The 25,677-nt window shown below is 46.3% G+C and overlaps 1 protein-coding gene across 1 annotated transcript in view; it reads right to left on the minus strand.

The window, feature by feature from the left end:
- JAZF1 (JAZF zinc finger 1) overlaps positions 1-25,677 on the minus strand; it is a 973,043-nt gene that overhangs the window by 560,495 nt on the left and 386,871 nt on the right. Inside the window, exon 2 of the mRNA XM_069648240.1 lies at positions 22,937-23,009. Within this exon, the coding sequence (XP_069504341.1) occupies positions 22,937-23,009 (73 nt within the window). The remainder of the gene's footprint in view (positions 1-22,936; positions 23,010-25,677) is intronic.

Below are 25,677 nucleotides of genomic sequence, written 5' to 3' on the forward strand. Positions count from 1 at the left end.
CCAGCTCCTATCACGATTCACGGGAAACCACCGACCCTCTTGAACCGAGCCCGCTACCCTGGTTACCCTGGTGACGGGCGACGGAGGGGCATCTGAGAAGAGGCCTCCCGACGCATGGATCCTGCCTCCAACAGATCAGCACTTTGAAGCAAACTGTGCTGCATACAAAATCATTAAAACATCGCATTTGTGCTTTTATGTGGATTATTTCTGCTTCTAAGCGCTGCACGAGCCTGTCTTTGCCTTACCCATTTCATGGTACTCAGTGTATTGACCTTGGGGCTTGGGAGGATGAAATAGTCGGTCCGACTGGGATTCAAACATCTCTTGTGAAAACCCATACCACAGTGAGCATCACACAGGCTGAATGCTGTGAGTTGTGCACCTCGAATTTCCGATAGAGAAACAAGCTATGTTTTTATGCTGACATCACTAAATGACGAAAATCAGGCATGGCTGACTGAATCTATCCCACCCCATATCATGGAACGATTTTAATTGTTCCACATTTCTTAGAGGGCGTTAATCAATAAAACGGCATCCCTATTTAACGACCAGCAGACAAGCATCATGAACTCCTGCACCCCACATCCTTTTTGCAAAACTATCATCAGAATACAATATTTCTCCATGTTGGGCACACTCTGTAATCTTTACTGCAGTGCTGCACTCAGTCGGTGCATGCCGTGAGAAGTAGATGCGTTCTCGTGTAAGGAGCAAGAGGATTGCGGGGGTGCAGCCAGCCTGAAGAGGAGGGCGGGCTACTACTGCACACATCACCTGTGGGGCTGCACTCTGTGTACAGTCCAGAAAGTAACAACTCAGAAGGGATACAGACAGTGCAGGCAAGAACCAGACGTGGCTGCGTAGGGTCAAAGTGGAGAGCAACACACATGATAGGCAGGTAAATGAATTTCAATCTTGTGTATTTTTTCCTTTGGAAGGTTTAGATGACACCACATGGAGGAACTATAGGGTGTGCATAAAAAAAGTGAGATTCTCATATCTAACAGTGCCAGGATACCATGGAAGGAGAATAACAAATATAGGAAGCCTGTAGTAAAAAAAAAACATTTTTAAAAACATCATTGAGTTTTCTTAAATAGAAGGCATTTTCAATAAAACCGTACATGAAATCTGACACTTTCTTATAGGGAACTAACATCTTGGCCTCGCCAAATGTACGAACGCTATATATTGTAAAAATTGGTAGGAGAAACTGCCTTCTAGGTATCTTTAGAACAGGGCAAAACAGTTAGTCAATTTTTCCGCTTTGGTGCCATTACAGGGCCAAAAAGGGGTTATGGTCTGGTTCTTACTACTGGGCAATTTAGCCACCATAGAAGGTAGTGGTGAGTGATTTACTCTATTATACCCCTCTTGCGTGGGTTAACAAACCAGCTCGGATAGTTCTCCAGACTCAGCTGTGGTCTGTGCTCAAGAAAATAACACACCGTGGGCTTTTCCATCTTCATTCTTTTTCCTCTAGGATGGCAGCTTTGACTTTTTGGGTAGCGATAGCCTGTTCCTCGAAGGGCCTAATTAGTGCATTGCTATATCATAATGGGGACAACATCTGCTTTATAAAAATCCAACAATGAGCTGCGGCCACCTATCTCTGACGACAATGATTCCTTTATAAGCAAAATGCTCACTAAACCGGGTACACCACAGTTGTGCCCGCAGTGGTTTCAGGCTTACGGTGTCAGAGATGCAGCCCCAATCAGCTCCCATGGGCAGTAAATATGTAGGGGCACCAGTCGATAGTCTGAATAAACAAAGACTGATGTGCATTTTACTCTGCTGTGCCCTTTTTCCTAGATGATTATTTCCACAATTTTTATTGTGAAATAATCACGATTATATCACGCCTAGAAACACTTGTGTACAGGCGCGTTATAAATGACTTATCATATCATTTATCACAAATGAGATTCAAGTTAGAGAGGCAGAGAGAACTAATCCTGATAAGTAATCTTAATTCATTGGGGCTGTCACACTACCAACACCCGCCAACCGTCTCCTCTCAGCAGCTAATATAGTATGGCCGCCGGGCAGCGTAACATGTAGGTAACTGATGCGGGTGCATAGGGGGCACACTGGAGAAGGCAGGCCTCCAGAAATACATCCATAGATTTAGTGCATTTACAAACACTGTCAGAAGGAAATAAAAAGTTGAAGTTTAAAATGGCAAAATTATACAAAACAAAAAAGCATGTTGACATAAAGTCATCATGATGCTTTGGAAGGAAATGAAAGTCATATTTCTTGGAAAAAGGCTCAGCTTATACATGGCAGTGGTAGATGCTCTTTTTTAAAGTATTCTGTTTGATAACCTTACCTGCATGTCAAATATGTATTGTATTATTTTGATGTTTTATGTAGTGTCAAATTGCAGCAAACTGCTTTGAGGGACTAAAAAGGCAAAGCAATGAAATCATAGGGAAAGCGTAGAGTAAGTCAGGGGTACGGGTACAAACACAGGAGAGCAGTTCTGATTAATATATCAGATTATGTGTGATTCAAGGGTGCACATATAGGGTGTAAGGTCAACAGTAACGGTATAGAGAATGTACATTCCTCATAAACAGTATAGAATATTCAGGAAGAGGACTCCAATGTTGCACTTGTCGATAAAATGCACTTCAGGTAGTCACTGCAATCAAGAACCTGCCTCGATATCATGTTACAGAAAGCTTCAAATGCTTTCTGGAGCAAGGAGTTGGCTGCCCCAAAGCTGATCACTGAGACTGAGTAAAGGGCCAAGATTTACATTTCTTTTGCAATCTGAGGAAAGATGATTCTTGTCCGATTTCCAGGGGGAAGGACGGGGATTCCAGTTGTTCACTCCAGACTGAAAATGTTCTGCTTCCAAAGCACTTCTTTTTGCACAAGGGCTATGTAGAGGAGCAGGTGGAGGTACTTTCCCTAACTCAAGGCCCCTCACCGCCGTCATACTGGAACAGCAGGAGAAGGGTCCTAAATGGGGCCCCCATGTGTTATGCCTATACCGCATCGACGGTATGATAGAAAATATGCCCTTAGACAACCGTATCGAATGTACCCTTGCACTGAGTAAGTGGAAGGATTTTGTGTGGAAGGATGTTGGCACGCACTGTTGGACATCATGTAGTACTGAATGAAATCTGACGAGGGCAGTGTGATGTCATCAAGAAGAAGTACAAAGACATACTGAAACAATATGAAAATACTTAGGAGTGACGATGTAACTGAAGTGACAAGAGGAACATGTACGAAATGATAAAGTAATCATGTATGCAAAAGAAGATAAAGCAACCTGCTGACCAATAATTGTAAATACGTTGTAACGCAAGGTAGATGAGACATATAGAAGCTTGCTATAGAGGAAAATAGAATGTGGCAAGGACGCCCATGATAGGAAAATGCACGTAGGCTTGTGTAAAGATTCAATCCAGCTACCTCAGAAACAGACTGGGTTGCAAAGTCAGGAGATGTTGGAGAATTAGCTTTGTCTGCAAAACAAAGAGGAGTCTATGTTCGCTCGGGTTCAAGGATGCTATTTGAGGAATAGCTGCTAAGCACAAAAGGAGGTAGATGGCTAAGCCACGGACGTGAGACACATTTTGCTTAGATTAAAGGAGAAGAAAGCATTTGCAAGAGCCAAACATTGGATAATTAACAATGGATAATGCGCCTACAAGATGGAGTAAGCAAGTCTCTAGAGGCCAAGAGGAGCAAGGACACCTAGAATAAGTAAATCAAATAGCAGTAAATAAGAGGTGGAAATGGACACATCTATGGTCTTCTCACACGTGATTCAGAAGTCAAAAACAAGGGCTATTTATTAAGCTGTGGATGAAGATAGAGGGGTTCTTACACTCCCTTGATTCTCCCAAAACAGAGAGAAGACTACAAGATCAACTACAGACGGGAAACTTTGGCTCACGGTTGGGTGGGAATGCCAACCAATCAGTGTGTCTATGGGGCAACCTGCTGTACAATGTTCCATAGACCATTCTGCTGCCATTTTGTCCGCTATAATCAATATTATACTTATTTAGAGGTAGTTTGAGGCGTGCCTTACAGATAAGATACAGCAAATGAAGTACTGACCCCTATGTATTCTATAAGTAGATATGTTCCCCTAACCAATCCTCCCATCAATAGGTTTTACAGTTTTGCCACGTAGGATGGCATCATAGATGACACATATTGGGCTATAAAACCTCTCTGTAATCAAGTTTGTGTGTGAGTGTGCAAGCATCCGTCTGATGGCTGCCAGTTTGCCCTGCGTTATTAAATTGAGAATAAAGTAGTACTTTGCCATATTCTTTGAGTCTGTCCGGTTATTTGGTCTGAGATCGTTATTGGTAATTCCATCTAGCACAAGAGGGGCTTCAAGGTGCTAGAGCACAGCTACATAATGAGATTGTGTGAAGCTGAGCCAAACGTCCTTCAGTGGTCTTCAAAGTATGTCTGGGGGAGGAGGGGAAGGAAGCTGCGAAGCTATTTTAAAAGTGAGTACAGTGGCTGCTTTGCTTATGGCATGGCCAATCCACACAGGTTTACTCAGTGGTGGGGCTCCGTACAAAGGAGTTTGGCTACCACTGATCTAGGGTAATGCTACAGTGAAGGTGTGATGGGCCAACGAATTAGACATCCTTCGCCAGGATGCACCTGTCTTGAGGCTTTGCTTAGGTTGAAATGTCAAACTGTGGCTTATTTCCGGTAAACCATTCAGCTCATGAACAACAGGCGTGATCTCCCTGAACTGGTTGTTTGTGTTTTTACCGCTCCATTTTTAACTGCTGATTTTTATAACATGGACCTTTTACCCCCCTGTATCCTCCTTTCATCCGACCCACCCTCTCCTCCACCAAGCCCCCACCCCATAATCCCTTACTCAATTAGTCCCCACACCCTGCATTTTCCTGTAAACAAAATACAATAAAAAATATACAATGAAAAAGACTAGATACCCTTCAGCCATATTTGAATGTAGGGATGAGTATTGGGGAATTCCGTGGGGTCATCCATCCATATGCTTTGCTTCACAAGAGAGTGCTTTCCATTCATGCTTAGTGGTAGTATTTAAATACCCATGTCTCGATGACGTCTGCATACCCTTGGTAAGCCCCTGGTCTTATAGTGTGATAATAATAATAATTTGCATTTATATAGCACTACGAACCGCTGCTTATTATTACCCACGGTGTGCGGTGCTCATTTATAGACCTCGGGAGGATGAAAGGCTGAGTTTGTCCCTGCCGGGATTCGAACCTACGTCAGCAGGCTCTGCAGGGATGCCAAAGCAAGTGCTGTGCTCTCTGACCGGCTTAGTAATATTGATATTAATATAGTGCGTCTGAGGATGGTGCAGATGAACTGATCGGGGGCCTGGCACCTTGCCACAGTGCATTGGCTGAGCTCTACAGCGTGGCAACGTTTACCAGACACTTGGGTCTGTCGGCATCGCTGGCGCTCCTCTGCACTACGCGGGCCGGGAAATCTGCACAGGGCCAGCCGTTGCGCGAGGCATTCCTTCCACACAGAGGCGATTTTTGTTGGGAATCGAGACGCATCTGTGCCTTTTCTTTCCAGTTCGCCTCGCTCACGCGCTTGTGCTGGCATTGGGCAGTCTTTCCCTGCCACAGCCTGGCACGGAAAGAGTGTCTGGCCGCTTGGAAGTAGAGCCGTGTCCTTCACCTTTTGGAATTTGTCAGAATTTCCAGTCTGTAAATTGGCTCGTGGGCAGTTGCGGGCGGGGTTTCTCCGTCGCTTGTGCTGAGGAGGGGGGCGGACACACTTTTTCTAATTATTTTGGCACTGGAAACCGAAGCCGACAGATTGTATCTATTGGCAGCAATTAACGGCCTGTGGGCCAAAGCATGTGCTCCAAATATCACATGTTCCCCTGTGATGCTGCATGCTAGGGATCTAGGAACTCGCATGTCATCCTGCCTGTGGCTTCTTACGTGTTATGGTGCACGGTGTGTGTGTTCAGCCATTTGCATGGCCTCCTGGCACCGACGGCAGTCTGGGTTTTTCGCCATGTGCGTAAAATGGTTGCATGGAGGAATGTTTGCTGGTTGTGGATTTCCATAGGGCCGGGGGAGGGGAAGGTCTCGCACCTTGCCACATCATCCGTGTGTGTTATAAGCAGGGCTTTAAGTGGGGTAAAAAAATCGAGGGGGAGGGGGCTCATTTGGGGGCGTAGCTTGTGGGATCGGCGTGGCCTTAAAAACGTACACAAACCATAGTAAGGTATGCAAACATTTTATATATTTGTATGCGTACCTTACTATGGTTTGTGTAGTATGCAAGCCAGCTTTTATAAACATAGAAATATGTAGCATATTTCTATGTTTATAAAAGCTGGTTGCATACTACACAAACCATAGTAATGGAACGCACATAAATATATAAATTCTAACATTTATATATTTGTTCGCGTGCCTTACTATGATTTGTGTACTTCAAGATGGCTTGAAAAGTACATAAACCATAGTAAGGTAAGCACACAAATATATAGCATTTATATATTTGGGTGCATACCTTTTGGTTTGTGTACTTTCAAAGCCATCTTTGTTAACCATTTCTATGTTTATAAAAGATGGCTTGAATGGTGCACAATTCAATCCATCTTTTATAAAGCTTTCCCGACGGACAAGGCCTGAGGCGTCTTTGACGTCTTTGACAGTCTGCAAAGCTTTATAAAAAATGGCTTGAATTGTGCACTTTTCAAGCCATCTTTTATAAACTTTGAAATATGTCGGGTTAAAGACGCCTCAGCGACCTGGGGAAACAAAGGCACAGCAACTTCCTCTGGTGACCCCTCGCGCAACGGGTCACCAGAGGAAGTTACAGTGACTGACATAAGTGCCAGCCAGCTACAGCGACGCTGTAGCTGGCTGACACTTCTGTCAGCTTGCCTGACCTAATGGCGGGCGCATCTCCCGTCATGGCTGCGGCCATGATGGGATAATGCATCCCGCCAATGTTGTGGTGGGACTGGGGGAGCCCCGCATGGCCCCGGCTCAACCCCACTTTTAGGAGACTTCCGGGGCTCTGGCAAGCCCCGGCCCACTTAAAGCACTGGTTATAAGTCTGGTGTGTGTTATTTCAGAGGTCTGGCAGCTGTCTGTGTTGTAGTAGAGCTGGGTGTGCCCGGTGGGAGTTGGGCAGGACTGAGTCAAAGCTTGGGCTCTGGCCTAACCCTCCTCTCAGTTCCTTGCCAATGGCTGCCTAAAGCAGGGGCCGACCACGCGCCCTGCCAGCGGCTTCCACCCTGGAAAAAAAATGCATTCTCCTCACCATTCCAAAAACACTAGCACGCTTCCTCCCACCCTCCAGGGTGCTAGCATCTTCTTTACCCTGTCCCAGCTCCTTTCCATCCCAAAAACACAGGTGCTTCAATACCGCCATCTCCTTTTCCCTGCCCCAGCACCCTCCCCAAATCACCAGCATTGTCCCTACATCCCAGTCCCAGCCCCTTTTCTTGCCCAGGACCCTTTAGCCCCTTTTCTTGCCATAGTCCTGTTTAGCCCCTTATCTTGCCCTCCAGACCCCGTTAGCCACTTTTGCACCCCCAGACCCATTTAGCCCCTTTTCCTGCCCCAGTCCCATTTAACTCCTTATTTTGTCCGATCCCATTTTAGCCCCTTTTCTTTGCACACCCTTTCCCCCAGTTCGGCTTACATTTGGCCCCAAGAGCCAGGCCAGAACCCAGACTCGGCCCTCCCCTGAATTCCCTGGCTCTCCCAGGTCTACACACAGGAATGTGGGTGTTTTTTTGTGTGCAAATTGAGATCTGCTGGGAGGATTGGGTTTTGGGGACATTCTAAAACATTTAGGGCCTCATTCCGAGGTTGCTGCTAGTCATGGCGCTATTAGCGCCATGACTAGCACCATTACCGGTACCGTGTCCGCCCTCATTCAATGGGGACTTACCGGTCTAGTCCAACCTTTGCGGGACCGGTAAATCCCCATTGAAAATGTCAATCCCCATTCCCATTTGAGCCCACATAGGGCTCAATGGGAATGGGGAGGGTGCTAATAACGGTACTGTAAATTACGGTACCGTTATTAGCTTTGAAGTCCCTTTGCGGTTCCCGTCCATAACGCCTGGTAAAAGCAGGCGTTAAGGACGGGTTCGCAAAGGGACCTCGTAGTAGGGCACAAAGGGTTTACCGGCACCGATGTCCTTAACGGTGCCCGGTATTCCTTTGCGCCCTACTCGGAATGAGGCCCTTAATGTGAAAAACGCTTAATGAGTTTTTAGATTGAGGGGGGACATTTGTGCATGCAGCAAGGAAACACCTTGTCATTTTGTTGCTAGTGTTATGGTCAAAGGCAACGTAATGAGTGTTCTTGCCTTGGGGCAGGGAGGGCATTTTTACACCCAGGAAGGAAATGTTTTCTAACTGCGGCATGGAATGTTTATGAGTGTTAAGGTGAAATACAAAATTAGTGTTCTTATATAGGGGTTCCAAAGGAGGTGGGATCCCCACTACTTAGAAAGAACATGGGTCAAAAACTCTGTTCTATGCAATTTCTTCCATTCAGGAGGATCTACAACCACGTTTTAGCTCACTGCACCCTTCACAGAGGAGAAATATCCATTTGCATATCAGTCTTTGTCCCACCCACAAGGGCAGTCCAGCACTGATATGCTAGGCAATTCTCCTTTGAACAAGTGTACCATCAGCAACCCCAGACACGTGTTTCGGCCTCGTTGGGCCTCCTCAGTGAGGTGAAGCTGAGCCTCTCTAAGGCACAGTGGGCAAGGGGTTCATGTCTGGGTTACCCTGGGTTACTTAGGGTGAAACCCCAAGTTTTCCAAAATTGCAAAGGATTGTGGATATAGGGGCTCATGTGCAGCCGGCAAGGACATGTTTTTTTCTTCCTGTGGAATGGCTTTTTGGCTTTTCTACTTGTATTATGGGCAAAGCAAACCTGAGTATATTCGTAAATGGGAATGCTGTCATAAATTGGCAGCGCCAACATGGATATGTATAGGCACATTCAACATGCAAATGTTTTATTCACTGCCAAGATTTTATTTATGGTATTTGTTACACGCCCAAAACCGGAGGCATCACGGCGTTGGTTACAGGGAATGCTTATCTGGTTACAAGTTAAGAACACGAGCAGAAATGTATACAGTATTTACAGGTAATGCATATATGGTACAAGATTAAATAAGCAAACAGCAGAGATTACTAGAGTGGGACATTTACAACACAGGCCATACTTGTAAGGTGATGGTAAGTTCTTATCACTAGTTAATTACAATAGATTACAAAAGCATAAAAGCTTAGGGGTCATAGTGGAGAGTGGTGTGGCTGTGGTTAGAACGTATTGAAGGGCCAGGTCTTGATAAGTTTCCTAAAGCGCTGGAAAGAGGGATCATTTCTGATGTGCATGGGGAGGGTGTTCCAGATTGTGGGTGCGGCTGCTGGGAAGCTAGCTCCCCCACTCTAGCACTCTTGAATGTTGGGACAAATAATTGCGTACTCGAGCCTGATCTGAGTGATATGAAAGGGGTTTTTTGGGAGACACAATTGTTGAGGTTAGCGGGAGCATCCTTGGTAATGCATTTGTGGGTAGTGTAGTGATCAGTGTCTTACAAAGGTTTCTGGTTTGGATGGTCATTTTTATTTAGTCTTACAGCTGCCTGTAAGGCTTTGTTTTGTAAAAATTGCAGTTTGGCTAGGTTGGTCCTTGTAGTTCCTAGTAGGAGAATGTTACAGTAATCCAGTTTGGAAAGTACGAGGGCTCGGGCCAGGGTGAGACAGTTTTGTGGGGTGAGAAACTGGCGTCTAAGAGCGATAAGTTTAGCTGTGTGCACTGTAGCACAGGAGAGGGCACTGATATGTTTGGTCATGGTAAAATTCACCCGATTCGGGGTTTACACGCGCGAGTGGCAGTGCCGACCGCCGACCGCCAGTAGTAGCCCCGCGGCTCCCTTTTCGTGGCGTGGCGTGTTCCTGCCTCTCGGACAAGGTTCCCCAGTTCCAGGCAGCATTCAGGTCGCTCAGACAGTGATCAGGCACCCAGCTTCCACGCCACACTCTGAGGGCTGGAGGACTGGAGGGCTGGAGGACTAGAGGAAAGAACCTCACACAGCGACAGGCAGACTGTCAAGCCGCGCCGCAGTTACAATCTCTCCCAGTCAGTCTAGAGGATTGAACGGCCGCTTCCGACAGCAATACCACATTCAGCCAGAGAGGGGACAACCCCCATTGCCCCTGCGGGCTCCCCTTGGGGTTGGCCCAACTACATTAGCCTCAGTCCCCAGTTGGTTAACAACCCTGGCTACGCCTCTGACCCCTTGTGAAGAACAGCACCTCTGAAGCACTCTGGGTCCCGTGTCATGGAGCGCGGACTGTTAACAATGAAGAGCGCTAGCAGCCCTCCTCTGCAGCTGATCCCTTCTGCTGTTTCTGGTGTGGACTTAGTCAAATATTTGTGTTTTCTGGCGCCTTTCTATTGGCTCCGCAGTGTAAAAGCACCTGGGGTTCTGCCGCATCCAGCATCTAGGACGGACTGCACTTTTATCGTTGGCATAAGTTGTGCCCTGTGCGTTGAATCTGGTCTTCAGAGTCTTTCCTGCCTTTGTATTGATCTTGCGTTTTTATTGTTTTTCATTTTCTTTTCGTCCCATTCGTTTCCTTTATGCCTGCCTGCTTTCCTCTCTCGAATGCTGACATGAAACCGTTAATCTGTGTGCACAAGCCACCTCGCCTACTAATGGCAAAGAGTTGCATGTGTTAAATGTGCTACGATTGGCATACCCCTTCGCCCCCCCACCCACCCTCCATAACCCCCCGCCGGTAATAATCTAATCCTGATGTAGTGCACGTCTCTTTAATAACTGACAATGATGGCTTTTCTTGCACTTATGTTTTGAGATGGGTGTCTCTAAATTTGGGTCTGCTCCCAAAGCGTTCTCACGTCTCCATCTTTAGCCAGCACATTCTATGCATAATCGGGCCTCTATTATCTTTCATTATTATTATCATCATTTGATATTATTTTTATTAGCTACTTTGATAGCATGCACCAAGAATTGGTGCGAGTTGCTTAAATGACAGGGGTTATCACCCAACTCAATGGTTCTCATTTTATTTTATTGTATCAACCTGAAAAGCTCAATGGGCTCCTGCGGGAATTCAAAGTTGCACTTATCAGTCTTTCAGCAGGCGCATAGCCCACTGAGCTCTCTTACTAACACATGGTTTGGCATGTCAAATGTTCCTTTCAGTGCAGTGTTTTTTCATATTTTCTCACCACATTTCTTCAGTTAAAAGGACTACATTTTGACAAGAAATATCATATTAGAAATAACATTTGATGAGAAAAGGGAGCACCAGGCCCAACCAGCCAACCTTTGTTTCCTCTTTTGCGTCTGTTGAGGCATAGACCGTAACATCATCACAAGCTTCCCTTTCTATCTCGCTGATACTCGTCCTCTGTTTTAAAAACTAGACTTTATTTGTTTTATCTGTTGCTGTTTCACCTCTTATCTTCTCAGGTTGTTTCATGATTTGATTACGCTAATGGAGAAAAGCTGGCGTGCTATTTTATGTCTGGGCATCCCCTGTTCCTCAGTGGCAAAATGTTCCCTCTAGTTCTTTAATTCCTCTGCAGCTCACTAATGCATGCCTCTACTGTGTTTACTTCACTGAGAAATGCCGGGGCCTATCATAAGGGTTCCATGTATTTTCATCGACTGCAATTACAACGGCAGGCATTAGAACATGTACATTCTAACGAAAACGTTCATAGAATGTTTATTTTTTACTTTGTGGGGTGCGGGGGAGGGGGTTAGCCCCTTCCCCCTCCCTCACCCATCTTTACCTATTCCCTACCCCCAACCCCTTACCTGCCCTTTCCCACCCCGCCTCCCCAAAAACGTTTTAATTATAATGTACACTTTGAAATGCCTGGGGTTGCATTGCAATTGCTGTGACATAGTCACTTGGGAGGGAGCCAGGAAGCTCTAGGGTGCACGCGCAGCCACCCACTTGATGATGCAACTCCTAGGGGTGGTATAAGGGAAGTCCCAAAGCCTCTTGCCCCTCCCCAATCGCCTGTCCAGGAGGGCAGTAGTAAAAGTAATAGACAGGAGTGGGAAACCCTATGTGGATTTACGTGAATGCCTCAGTTAGTTGGGGGTGGAGGCGGCAGAAGCGGCACTCAGACATTTGTTCACAATAGGAGAGGCCTGCAAGTAGGCTCGTGTTGAGCTAGAAACATGGAGAGGGAAAGCTGTCCGCAGTCGTACACTAGAGCCTGGCAGGAGCCAATCAAACAAAAGGAGAAGCTTCACCAGTAAAATGTAGTGTGCGCCAAACCAGTTGCCAGGCAGTGCACTTGGGACAGCAGAGCAGACCACAGAATACACTGAAAAATAAAGAGGTGATGAATGCCAGGTTTAGAATAAATCTTAAACCTCTGGAAACTCCTCTGAGCAACCCTTGAGACCATCATTCTTCTCCTGCGAAGACATTACAGAAGGGGAAAGAACATATGCAAATCAGACTTGGTGCCACCTTCAGTCAAGCCTGAACTGTTAGGTCACATCCCCTCTGCACGATACCACAAGCAACCCGAGACATGTTTTGGCCTAATTGGGCCTCATCACTGAAGTGTAGCTTGGGTCTCTAGGCCCAGCAGGCACGGGACCCTTGTCTGGGCATACCCACCCCACTCAGGGTGACAAAGCAAAACCAAGAGTGGATGGCTCCAATGTTTGGAGTTAATCCTAAACCTCTGTAATTGCTCTGACATCACCTGCTGTAACAAATCAACTACCACGGCACCAGTGGTCCAGGGATGAATATTGGTTTCTAAATCATCAATCAGCCCCACACCTCTAGTACACCAGAAGGGATCCAAACAGATTGGAAACACTAACAAATTATAAATCACCTTGTCCAATTTTGGTAATGTGGACGTAATGGCAGGCTTATCTCTGCAAGGTCGTGGATCGTTGGTTAGTTGCAACACAGCAAAAAAACAATTATTACCCAATAATAAAAGGGACTGTCCAGTCCAGGTTGTATACAAATATCTACTTTATTATTATTCAACAGACAGTTCTAGCACACTACTAAATACAACCCGCCCTGTAAAGGAATGCAGGGGGCAGACAGTTTCAAGAAGGAAAAGGGATGCACTTGGGATACTGATAGGAAGGTAGTTGGTAAAGTAATTAATCGCAACATTTCAAGAGTACTTGGTTGTAGCACAAAGTGAGCAACGGGTCCTAAAATGTCACTAGGGGCCTTTGGAAAAGGACCACGGGGACAGAACCACAATGTAACTTGTGCTTGTAGAAGTTCTTGGTGCTCAACAGGGTCAAGTCGGTTTCAGGGCACTTTGCAGCTCCTGCGACAGACTTCAAGACGCGAGACCGCTGTCAGCATCAGGCGGCAGGCAGTTCGGCGAGCGAGGCTGGAGGGATGGTTGCAGGCTGGCATACATGGCAGTTTGGGGTCAGGAATTGTCTCAGTGCTGTTTAGTGGGTCTGAGGCACTCGTCGAGGCGTCTCAGATGACGTTTGTGACTGCGGCGTGACAACAGTCAGTGGTGCAGTCGGTTGCAGCTCAAGGGGCTCGACTGGCTCAAAAAATGTCCTTTAAGGCAGACGCAGGTTCATGCTTATTGATGCACTCCTAGCCTCTTCTCTGGGCTCGTCTTGCCCTTTCAGGCAGACGGCCCAAAGCTTAGGAGAGTGTTGGAGGCAGCATCCTTGTCCTTGATTTAGTTCAGAGCCTCTCTGGCACGTCCCACATAGGAAGCTTGGTTCCAGAGCCTAGCAGGGCACGATGAGTGCTGGCTGGGTGCTGGTTCTGGAGCTTCTGGTGGGTCCTCTGGATTCAGTATCACCCTCTGTGCTCTGGGAGATGTTTAGGGGAGGGATCCTGCTTCCCCCTTTGGAAATCCTGGCCTTCCTTCACTGGCAGAAGCTGTAAGGCAGGCTGTACCTTCAGCCAGGGTCCAAATGAGTTCTTGTTACTCCTTGCAAAATCTTCAGATTACCTGCCCAAAAGAGGGGCTCAACTCTCTTTTAAATGCAAATGGGCCACAGTGATTGGTGTAGGCTATGCCTACCTTAATGAACCAATCCTGTGTCCCCCCTAACAATCTCCTGTATGCATGAGGTCATAACCAGAGTGCTTTGCAACAGAAAAGGTAAAGGGGTGAAAACATGTAATACTAAGTCCCACCCATCTTCCTGTCTGTTGTGGATCAAAGGGTCTCGCTGGTTAATTGAGCTCTCTGTGGTTCCTAATTAAAGCGGCATGTCTCCCTTGAAGCTGCAACGAGATCAGGTTTTTGGTAATCGCCAAACCACATGCTCGTACCTTCTGAATGGGGTCCCCCTCTGGGGATGACTACTGTTAACAGCTGTCCCAGATATGACCAGTCACTGCCCTTGACACAGAGAGGCGGGAGCTGGCTTCAGATTGACACAGTGCATATAAAAGGTTGTTGGGTTTTTCCTGTCCTTTGCTAGTCCTGCGACCAGGCTCCCTGTACGCCTGTTTGAATTAACTATGTTTAGTATGCGAAGCTGCCACCAGCAGCAAACAAAAAGGCACGGTGGATCCATGAAGCCTTTGTTCATTAATTAGGCTGCCCATGGCAGGAGGAAGGTTTTGCCTTCCCCCTTCTGAGATGCCCTGATGTAGTCTTGGCTGTCATATTCCAACTTAACATGACGGGGGGACAACAGCTGTAGGCTGTATCCACCCAGAGGACTCAGGTCTATGTGTATGGCATGCGGTCAGCATATCAAAATATGTGTGGATTAGCCCCACACATTTTCCGGAGGTTTATCTACCATCATTCAATTTCACTTAAAATTTCAAAAAACCACAGGTGAGCACACACCCACCACGCAGATGGTTGAATTCCTCACACCTGCCAAGCCATTACAGAAATGGAAAAAAAATATGCAAATCCGGCTTGATCCCACCCTCAAAGGGGCAGTCCAGACCAAACTGCTTGGTCACATCCATTCTACACGAAACCACCAGCAGCCCCAGACATATTTCAGCCTCAGGAGGGCGACTTTTGCTTTATTTATTTCATCACTTATAATGCACACAGTTGCCAGGGGGCATCATAGCGCTACCCAACAAGTAGAAGAGAAACTAAAACAGACAGGTCCTCAAAACTCTGCTAAAGGCCAGATAATCATCCATCCTCCGCGTGGCCAGAGGGAGAGAGTTCCATAGAATGACACCTGCCACCGAAAGGGGCCGACCACCAACCCGGGACAATTTGAAGCAGGGAACCTCCACCAGAGAGGCTTCAGCAGAGCGAAGAGAACGGCGAGGCACATACAACTGGAACTTAGCCTGCAAAAAGGCTACCCTGGTCCCATGAAGGGCACGAAAAACCATGCAGAGTACCTTAAACTGAACTCTTTTCTCCACTGGAAGCCAGTGGACGCAGTGCAGCACAGGAGAAATGTGAGCCCTACAAGGGGTGGAAGTAGCGACCCTCGCCGCAAAATGTGCAAAACCTGTAGGCGCCGAATTAAGGAAGCTGGCTGTGTCTGGAGCAGCGCATTGCAATAATCAAGAGATGATAGAAGAAGCGAAGAGAATACTGATGCCTGAAAGTGGAAGGCAGAAACGGCAAGACTTTCTGCAGTATCTTCAGCTTGAGATGGCCCGCCTGACAGACTGAACTGGCCTGAGTGGTCATGGAAAGTGAGGAAACAATTTTCGCCCCAGATCTTGGACAATAGGCACCGGGGTGTGCCACGAGCCCAGTGACGAAGGCCAAAAGAGAGGAGAGCAGCAGCATCAGGAGAACCCACCATCAATAGCTCCATCTTCTCCCTGTTGAGTTTCAGCCAGGTCGAGGACATCCATTCCCCCACGCCTTCCAAGCATGTCCTAAGCCTGACAGCCATCTCAGGAATCGCCAAATCCAGGCGGACCAGGATCTGGGTATCATTGGTGTAAAGCATAGCAAGTGAAGCCATGGGAGGCAATGAGCCTCGTCAGTGGCTGTACATAGATGTTGCACAAAACAGGAGAGTTGGCGGAGCCCTGAGGGACCCCACAGACAATTACAGTGGGAGCAGAGTGGGAAAAGTAGTAGAGAGAGATTGGGACTGATCTGATAGAGAAGAAGAGAAACAGGCCAGTACCACACCAGAGAACCCGGCCTCTGCAAAGCGTCTCAGCAAGACTGCATGATTGATTGTACCAAAGGCAGCGACAGATCAAGCAGAATTACTGCCCCTGCGCTGCCTGAATCATGCAGTCGAGCGAGATCGTCCACCACAGAGACCAGGACCCTTTCTGTACCGTGACCTGGCCAAAACCCAGATTGGGAAGGGTGAAAGAAGATTTCTCCAAAAATGTGGTCAGAAGATGACAGACAAGGCACTCAAGCAGCTTCATTAGAAAAAGTAGCAGAGAAATAGGTTGATAATTAGCCAACACCAAAGGATCGGGAGTGGGTTGGTGGGTTCTAATAACTTCAGTCTAAGGAAGGCCCTGGCAGAGACATAGAAGTTCCTGCTTTTAAAGGTTTCGGATTTCCCACAGGGCAAGACTAAATAACAAGATCTTGCCTGGGAGGTGTTTTTTGTGTCTAAACCAAGCCCAGAAATTCAGGGATGGGAGGATAGCTCAGGGGCAACGCGCTTGCCTTGGAAGCACACCACATGTTCAATCCTCGGATCCACGATTTGAAACCTCTGGCTATTAAGCTTGTTATAAATAAACAATTACAAAAAAATGACAACCAATGGTAATGTCACAACAAACAAAGACAAGCCAAGAAAGCACAATTCGATGCTATAAACAGCCTGTGGCTTTGATTGATTTGAGAACCAGCCAATAGGGTGCAGTATCCTGGAAGTGTGTTCTTTTTGTAGATCAGATTGCACACCTGGACACTAGCCTCCCTTAGGTAAGGGTTCCATGTCATTTCCACGAAGTAAATTTCTTTGTGGTAATTTACTTACTGGAAATTACTTCTGACAGTTTATTTCTCAATTGATTATTTTTATGGGGGACGTTCCCCAAACATCCATTCCCCCTTCGCTATAACCCTTACCCTAAACCCCTGGCCAACCCCCCTTTTACACCTTAATCCACAAAAAAATGCATTTCAAAGTAAACTGTCGATGTAATTGCCCCAAAGTAAATCGCCACGTAGTAATTTACTTTGTGGAAACAACGTGAGACCTCAGGTAAGACCCTTACACTGATTATGTGCGTCAATTGCATACTTTTATGAAATGGACCTTTCGAAATAAAGTTTGTATGATATGGTACAGAGGGAACAGGTAGTTGGACACCCAGCAACCCTACATGCTTTCTTGACTCTAACATCTGACTAGAGAGCCACTGTTGCAGCCATAGCTGTGGTGGTGTGGGCGTGGCTACCTCGTATTTCATGTGATGGGCATTGATACCATCTTGCAAACATCGTGCCCCTGCCCGCCACGAGAAGTTGCTAACAGGAAGCATGCAGGGAACATTCCAGCATCACCACTGTTCTTAATAAGGAGACATTGGGAGCCTATCTCCTTGGTTCTAATACCGCACAGCTTAAAGACTTCTCTGAAATCAAGGCCCTGAACAGTCTCTTCTGCCAGAGCCAAATATGGCCTTGGAAAAAGATAAGAATGTACAGTCCGTGGTTTAAATAGCAATCCGAAATAACCTTGGAGATTAATACAATGTTCCCGAGAATTTCAGTCTTATCCTTGGGAAAGACGGTGCAGGGTTTGAAGTCTGAGGATCACTGATCGTCCTGCCGGATGGAATAAGCTTGAAGGCAGTCTAACGCATGATCTGAATGGGAGCTTGGTGGGGGTAGGTGGACAAAGGAATGGGGTGAGTTTAGTGATCTCTGGGCAGCAGGGGCACCAACTTCTGGTCTTCTGGGGGGGGGGGGATCAGCGCCCAAAAACAAAAAAGTCCAGTTGAGAGTATGGGGACTTTTATACGGATGGCTTTTGCCGATACCGAGACGTCCTTTCCTGGGTGGGGAGAGGCCCATGGAGCATCTGTGTACTCGGCACCCTTGGTGGGCAGTGCATACCTATCCTGCCCTTATCTTTAATACATAACAGATTCATTAAGAGCCGTTTCTGGCTCTTCCACTTGGTGGAGGCAGTGAAGTGTGAAAGCCTGTGGAGGAACTATGATATCAAAAAAGAAGTAAACGGTCCTGTGGGAAAATATGGCGAACTGTTCAGTTTAATTGGATACACTCCACCTAAAGCAGGATCACACCAGAACGCCCCTTCTGCCTTTGTATAATTCACGTTGCATTCTGTTATTTTGAGCAGTTCTGTTTCAGCTGTCATAGAAATTGATGCTTTTGCATAACCTGACTTCTGTTGGAGTCTAGCTGCAGGCCTCCAAACATGTGCGTTTAATTCCCAGCATCATATAAGGTTTGTAGTGAAGGCCTACCCTTTGCCACGACCTGGCAGGGAGCCCGTCAGAAAGCCCATTTTACGGCCCTCCAGTGGTTATCAATGACATCACATCTTATAAGGATTACTGGCTTGATGTCCGAGCGCCTATGCAGGACATACCACAAGCTCCGGGCCCCCGTCACTTGCACAACTAAAATCCAAGTGGGAGATATACCAGTACACTCCATACAGAGCGAGTGGGCCAGGACGGATGGAACACAGACCGGCTGCTCAATCTAGGATTGGTCCAAGTTGATGATTCAGATTTTCAGCTACTGCTTTCAGAGCACACAGCACACATGCCGACTCCTCGGAAGGTTGTGGAACGAAAAGCATGTGTGATCCCAACACCATGTTCAGACATTAGGTTTCTGATGATTACCATACTGCGTGAACGGTCATGCTAATTTTCCCTCTCAAAAGAGGTTTCCAGTTTCGGGTTCCACACCACAATGGGAAAGTCCAATGTTTGCACCCCGGTTCCTGTGAGAACGCCGGACCAGCGCATGGCAAATTGAATGTACAACTTGGAAAGATTGCTTTAAAGTCTGGAGCCCACAGCGGGGGACCAGCCTCAGCTCTGTTTCAGGTTGGGACCATAAAAGCCTCGGCACGAAGGTGCAGCAGTATCTGGTATTTGATATTTAACAGTAGGCAGCCTGTTTATGACGGTATTAGGCTACAGCGGTTAAGTCTCAAGCCTGGGACAAAGCAGAACCCGGCTCTGCAGCATGGAGGTGGAAGAAAGGGCTGTCTGGTAACGGATACGCCGGCACCGCCTCGGCCGAAGCGCGGTGCAGCAGGTGGCGGTACACCATGCAAGCGCTCTCACATGGTCTTTAATGCATTCAATTAAGGTCTGTTTATATCAGAGGCCAAGCCCAATTAGGACAGATCTGGTTTCCTAACGAGCAGACAGAACAAATCCTTAAAGGAAGACGTCAAATAGAAAAATAGAGCAAATTCTTTCCGAAGCTAAACTTGACTAATGCTCAGAAAAAAAGCAGGAACTTAAGAATCAGAAGGAAAAAGGGGAAATGTTACTGTCATCCTTGGCTTCTCTGAATATAATTTTTATTTATAAAAGTCAGAACACAGTGGGGTCTCAATCGCCGCTTCACGCTTAGCGAGAACATGCTGATGTCGGCAGAATTGCCATGTGAGGATATGCAAAGCTCGGCTTGCAAAAGTTGGGTATTGTGAGGAAAACGAGTTCCTCTGCATATCTGTTGGTTCTTTAGGTTTTCTTTCAGGAGTTGTACGATTCCCTGTACAAGGCGGTAGGCAAAACACGCTCAGACCACGGAATAGACTGCTTGATGGCATAACAAAATCAAATTCTTCACAGAAAAAAATCAAATTCTTCACAGAAAATTCAAGGAGAATGTTTTCTTCATACGAGTTACCAAGCCTTGAATCACTACTCCTAATAATGATAATAATAAACGTCCTTTTTACATACGTACACTTCAGAGGGCACTTGCTGCTACCACGGCTCTTACGGTTTCATTGCACTGCCAATAACAGCTGTTACTACTATCCACTGGAACCTCCAGGTGTAATGTTGGGGGGGGGTGTTTGTACCCAGTAACCCCACCTCCAAATGTTGTGGCACACCATTTTCCCCAATTCATTTGGCAGGGCACCTTTCCTTGAGCTGTCAGGCCCGCTCACCAACTCCACCCACCACCCCCTCCCCGCCCCAACATTTTCAGCAAAGTTACTCCACTGCCTGGAAGCTGAATGCAGATCTTAGTAGCAACTCATTGGCTTGTCTGGACAATTTTCTCCTCAAGGGACGAGGATTTCAGCTAATTAGTACAGCATGCATTACCTGCCAAATTACGAAAACAGCTGACGTGACACATTTTAAGAACTGGAAAAGACTTCTATTAAGGTAGAATACAATGGAGCGGTTGCTTCAGAAAATCTGAAAACGGCCGCCCTATAAATATCCTGCAGACAGAGTGCTTCAAAAAAGTACACAAATGTTAAAGGTTTTTAGGAATTTTAGAGATATTGACAAACCAATCACACATGGAGGGTAAAAGTGCTTTAGGTGCCAAAAAACAATGATGTCCTTACATTTTCACAATGCCTAGTGCCAAGCTATCTCAGCGATGTAAGCGAAAGGTTCAAAGGTCTATTATGTGTGGCATTCAGTCACAGGATCAACCTTTCACCCTTCTGGGTTTGACAAAATTAGCGGTGTTGAATTTGGTGATAAGTACACCCATTATCACACGGCTTCGTAGGAGGAGGAATCTGATTTGAAGGGCAATATAAAATGCAAGAGTATTATTATATACATTGGTTAGAAAGCCTCTTCAATGCAGACAAGCCTTACGCAATAGCAGAGTGCGTCCAGGCAGCGCGCATCTTCTATCCCAGCTGAAACGCTTGGCCAGGCTTCAGCAAGCTCTGGTGGCTTATCAATGGAGAGTCTATAGTCAGACCCTGGAAGGTGACAGCCTCCAGTTACCACCATTTTCTGAATGAAGCACAGTATTTCCTCTACAGAACTTCAAAATCCTACAAAATGGTTGGGGGTGGGTCAGGAAGGGAGCCAGGGAGCGGTTTTTTTGGCAGAGTTCTGTTTTACACGTTTGGTTCAAATAAAATTCAGTTAACCTATCACATAATACAAAGCAGGTTGCCTTCAAATGCTGGCAAAGTGGGGTGGCAAATACTGGCAGGGTCAACTGGACAGAAAATGTCCATTTATGTAAAGAATGAATGACAGAAACGAGGGGAATGAACACTAACGCAAGCATTAACAGTGCTAACTTCTGTGAAGAAGGGGGCATTTTAATCCATAAACATACTGGAATAAATTGGCACACTATAGAACACTACAATTTGTATCAAAGTGGCTTAGACGCAAACGGGCTGATTTAGGAGGAACCCCATATTTGGAAGGAAAGCAGGGTAGGGAACGGGCAGGCACAAGACTGAGCAGCGCTGTGGCAAAGTTGCTCTGAAGTTGAGCTCTTGCATGCACATGTTTCAAATTTAAAATTGTTGGTATTCTTATGTTCCCATAATGCTCTTTGCTTTTATGCAAATTGCCACAATTGGGTTCTATGAAGAGCAGTGCCGCAACACAATTGAGCTGACCATGTTTAGCCCCCTACCCTGCCCCCGAAATGTTGGGCTATGTTGACTCGACCTGGTTGACCTACAGAGTTGTGTCTGGATAGAAGAGGACATAGATATGACACGTCGCCTGGGCTGCGCTGGTAACAAAGCATTTCATTGTTAGCACCTGCATTCATATGCATAATTTGAAGACAATTTAAACTGTAATATGGGTTTAGCACCTGCATGCCAGGGGAGTGATTGGAAGTGTAGAGGGGACACAGGGCACGTCTCATTCTCACAGCAGTCCCTAAGTGGGTTCTTTCAGACTTACAGGAGAGAGTGAACTGCTTGTAACATTGAAGCTGCACTAGAATAGTCTCATTAGAATGTGCAAAGAAGTTAGATGCCCCCAACACAAATAGGTTTGCCCCTCCCCCACTGTCTCTGAAGTAAGCGCCTCTCCCAACATTTAAAGGGTGAGCATCCCCCGAAATGTAGCTTTCTTTGTGCCCCTGATGAAGAAATACTGTGTTGTGTGACTTGGCCTATGGCCACAACCCTCCATCCCACCCCTCGTCCCCACAGCCCCGCCCCTCCAAGAAGGAGAGTGTTCACACCAAGTACGTTTTTTCTATATTCAACACTTATGGAAAGTTATGCCGCATAACTTCAGCTTGACAATAGCATTCACAAAGGTCACAGGTGAATTGAGGCCTAATTTATGCTAGGCACATTTCTTCTTTTTTCTTTGCAAAAAAAGGCCTTCTACGTCGGCTCGAGTGGGTAATTAGCAGGTGCACGTTTCTCAGATTCAATTTGCATCAGATAAGTCTTAGTTTAACAAAACATGTTTTCCAAACTAAGCAGTTTTTTTTCTCACACTACATAATATTTTTTCATGACATCTTTTGCATTTTCTCCATTTAAAGACACCATTTTAAACTTCACGCTTCTAATTTCCCAGTTGGACCAAGAACTCCAGACTTCAGAAGCAGGATATCTGTTTCGCAGACAGTTCTAATCTTTTTGGAATGCCCTCTCATTTCCGCCTTTGTGTATGACACACGCAACTATGCACTGGCGCACTCTTTGGCAAGGCCATGCCAAATGATTGACTGCATTAACTATGTTAGCTGTGTGCGTGCAATTAGTGCAGATTCCAGACGCAAAGTGCATAGTAACCCAAAGTCTGAAATAGTTTTGCAAATCTGGTAAACACCTTTTGTGAATCTCACATAACTTGCCCTTACACAACCTACAGCTTTTTTCCAAGTGTAAGACACATGGTTCTAGAAAGAATGTGTGGCTCTGAGCCACTGTAGCCATAATAAAAACATACTTCACAATAAAAGCATCAGTCTTGCCTCCCATGGCAGTACAGTTAGGGGAAGGGGGGCAGCTTACCTATTGATGTAACTCAGGGCCACGTAGGTAGGTTGTTGCAATTCCTGCTTCTCCAACACCCGGGGGTCTGTATCTGCAATAAAGACCATCGTTGAGCTCTCTCTTCCACTCATAGGACATCTTCTCAAACCATGCAATGCAAAGCCACAAGTGTCACACAAAGCAGGAGGTGTCATTAGAGGCCATGTTCTGCATTGGGTAGGATACCCCACTAGGTGTTCAACTGGGTGAGAGACTGATAAGTTATGGCGATTGCTGGGTTTTCTCGTCTTTATCTGCAGGCTATTGCCTTGAGTTTAAGGCACACAGGCACCAAACATAACCCTGTTGGCATTAAAGAACTACGTGATCAGCATTGTCCTTCTTCTCTTTCTTACATTGTGACAGGCGTTCCTCTGGGTGCGGATCAAGACCAGGGCTAACCAACCTGTCAACCTCAAGATATTTTGGCCCACAACTCCCAGGATCCCTCGCCAATGACAATGCTGGCTGATTAGTGCTGTAGGCCAAAACATCTTGATTGTGACAGGTGGGCTACCTCCTGGGGAATGGTGAAACTGTCGAAGCTTTAAGGAACATTTTTTGGTATGCATTTTAGTTCACAGCTTTACATTTTATTCTGAGGTCAAGGAGGGTAGATTTTCCAGGAATGTTTATACATGTTGTGTGTTTGTATGTGTGTAAAAACTAGCAGTTTTAACAACTAAGTAAACCTGAACAAGGCGTTCATGGATGTGCCGTTCCATGTCAACCTTGACCGCAATGACTAACATTTGCATGTTTTTTTGTCGGTAGGGCCAATTCGAAGTGATGTTTATTTCTCACTCCACTGAGTTGGCAGCACTCGGACACTGGCAACATAAACCTATTTGCATGCATAGCTGTAAGCAATTTGCATATTCAGACTTGAGTCAATATTGAACAACATATAAAGGTTGGCACATGCCCACCAGACCCAGGGAATGCATTCTTATAGCCGGGACTATTATTACCGGGAAGGGCATCAACCCTGGCATGTCCTCCCTAAGCAGACCTGCCCTTAATGCTGCACCAGTGGGGATGCCAGAATTTCGCTGCAGGATGGGCCTGCACTGTAGACCACTGAGCCTAGGGCATGGTTCCCCATAAAAAAGGGAGATTTAATTGGCCAGCCACCAGGCTGAAGTGTGAGCTTTCATTGGCTATCTTCACTGCATTACAAAAAATATTATTAACTAAATGGTGCGTATTTTATGAACTGTTTAACGATGGAAGATTTTCAACATATACATGAAGGTTCCACAAAGATCTTGGGATCTAAACTTGCACTTGATCACTTAGGACTGGTCCCTGTGTACTGTAGTTCAACACTTGCGTTTAGCTTGCTTACGACGGTGGCCTGCAGAGGATAGCCATGGGGCAATGCGCTCGCCTTGGGTGCAAGACGATGCGGAGCAGCACAGGTTCGATCCCTGGGTCCGCGCTTAGAAACATACGGTTATTAAGCGCGTTATAAATCATAAACACGTGTATTTGCTGATAAGGACAGGTGCCTTTAAATGTTATGATATGGTAAGGAAGGGCGGTCTTGCATAGCATCCTTCTGCCAATAATCTTGTCCTTGCTGTGCCCGGCTCTGTAAAGAAGGAGGTGTGGGGAGCTAGTATTGGTGGGATAGTGTGGTAGGCGAGGAGCAGATCGTCTTTGGTGTTGATGAATGCAGGTCAGAAGCACCCATTAGCTGTGTGCTGAAGGTGGGTTCTGCTGTGTTAGGGCAGGGACATGTTACCCCACGGTGTGTTCTCTGTAAGGGTGGTTGCAGGGTTGAGATGATAGTCGTGGATGCTCTGGGGTCGGAGTGAGGTGTTGGTAAGAAGAGGGTAACGTAGGCGTCTGCTAGACTTTGCCGGTTGTCTGATGGCGATGGATGTGCTGTGAAAGTTGGAAGATTTAGCAGTGAGTAATTAGTGTGGGAGGGGCAGCTACGAAGGCTCCTGGTTGTATGCCAACACTTGCATTTTGATGCTTTTAAACTGTATTTGCACTTTGGTCGTTTAGGACTTTAGTTCTGTGGGTTGTGGTGCTTTTAAAATAAATGTATTTCCATACTTGCAGTTTGGTGTTTAATTGAATAGTTTTACTTTGTGCGCACCACAGCTATCAGGCCCAAGCTGGAACCTTCATAGGCTCTGTAATGCCATCTTATTGAATATTTATCCTGTCCCCAACTTTATTGCATGATAAATAAAATATGTTACTACTAGCCAACTAATGAGTACTTATTTAATTGCTGAACAAAGATTTAAAAATGTAAACATATACATGCAGGGTCCATAAAGATCTCGGGAGATCTACAATTGCACTTTGGTTATTGGGGATCCGTTTTTCCAGGCTCCTCTCCAATCTGCATTTCGTAGTTTTCACTCTACAGAAATGCGGTAACCCGTTCACGCTACAGAAAATCTGTAACGTTTTGACCTCTGCTCACCACTGCAAACGACCCTGAATCCTTATCGTTCTGGACCACTCGGCCACATTAGACACAGCGGACCACTCTTCCCTTTGGAATCTTGCCGACCTTGGCATCCAGGACACTGCTATGAAATGGGTATCCTGCTGCCTTTCCCGTCGGTCCTTTTTCATCTCATGTAACGCGGGCATCTCCGATCCAACTCCCCACCACCCCCAGTTGGTGTCCCCAAAGCTCCGTCATTGGCTGCCTACTCTTCACCCTCTATACATCCTCCCTCAGGAAACTGACC

This window comes from Ambystoma mexicanum, chromosome 2q (genome assembly GCF_040938575.1).
Source record: "Ambystoma mexicanum isolate Mex_15411 chromosome 2q, UKY_AmexF1_1, whole genome shotgun sequence".
Classification (NCBI taxonomy): domain Eukaryota; kingdom Metazoa; phylum Chordata; class Amphibia; order Caudata; family Ambystomatidae; genus Ambystoma; species Ambystoma mexicanum.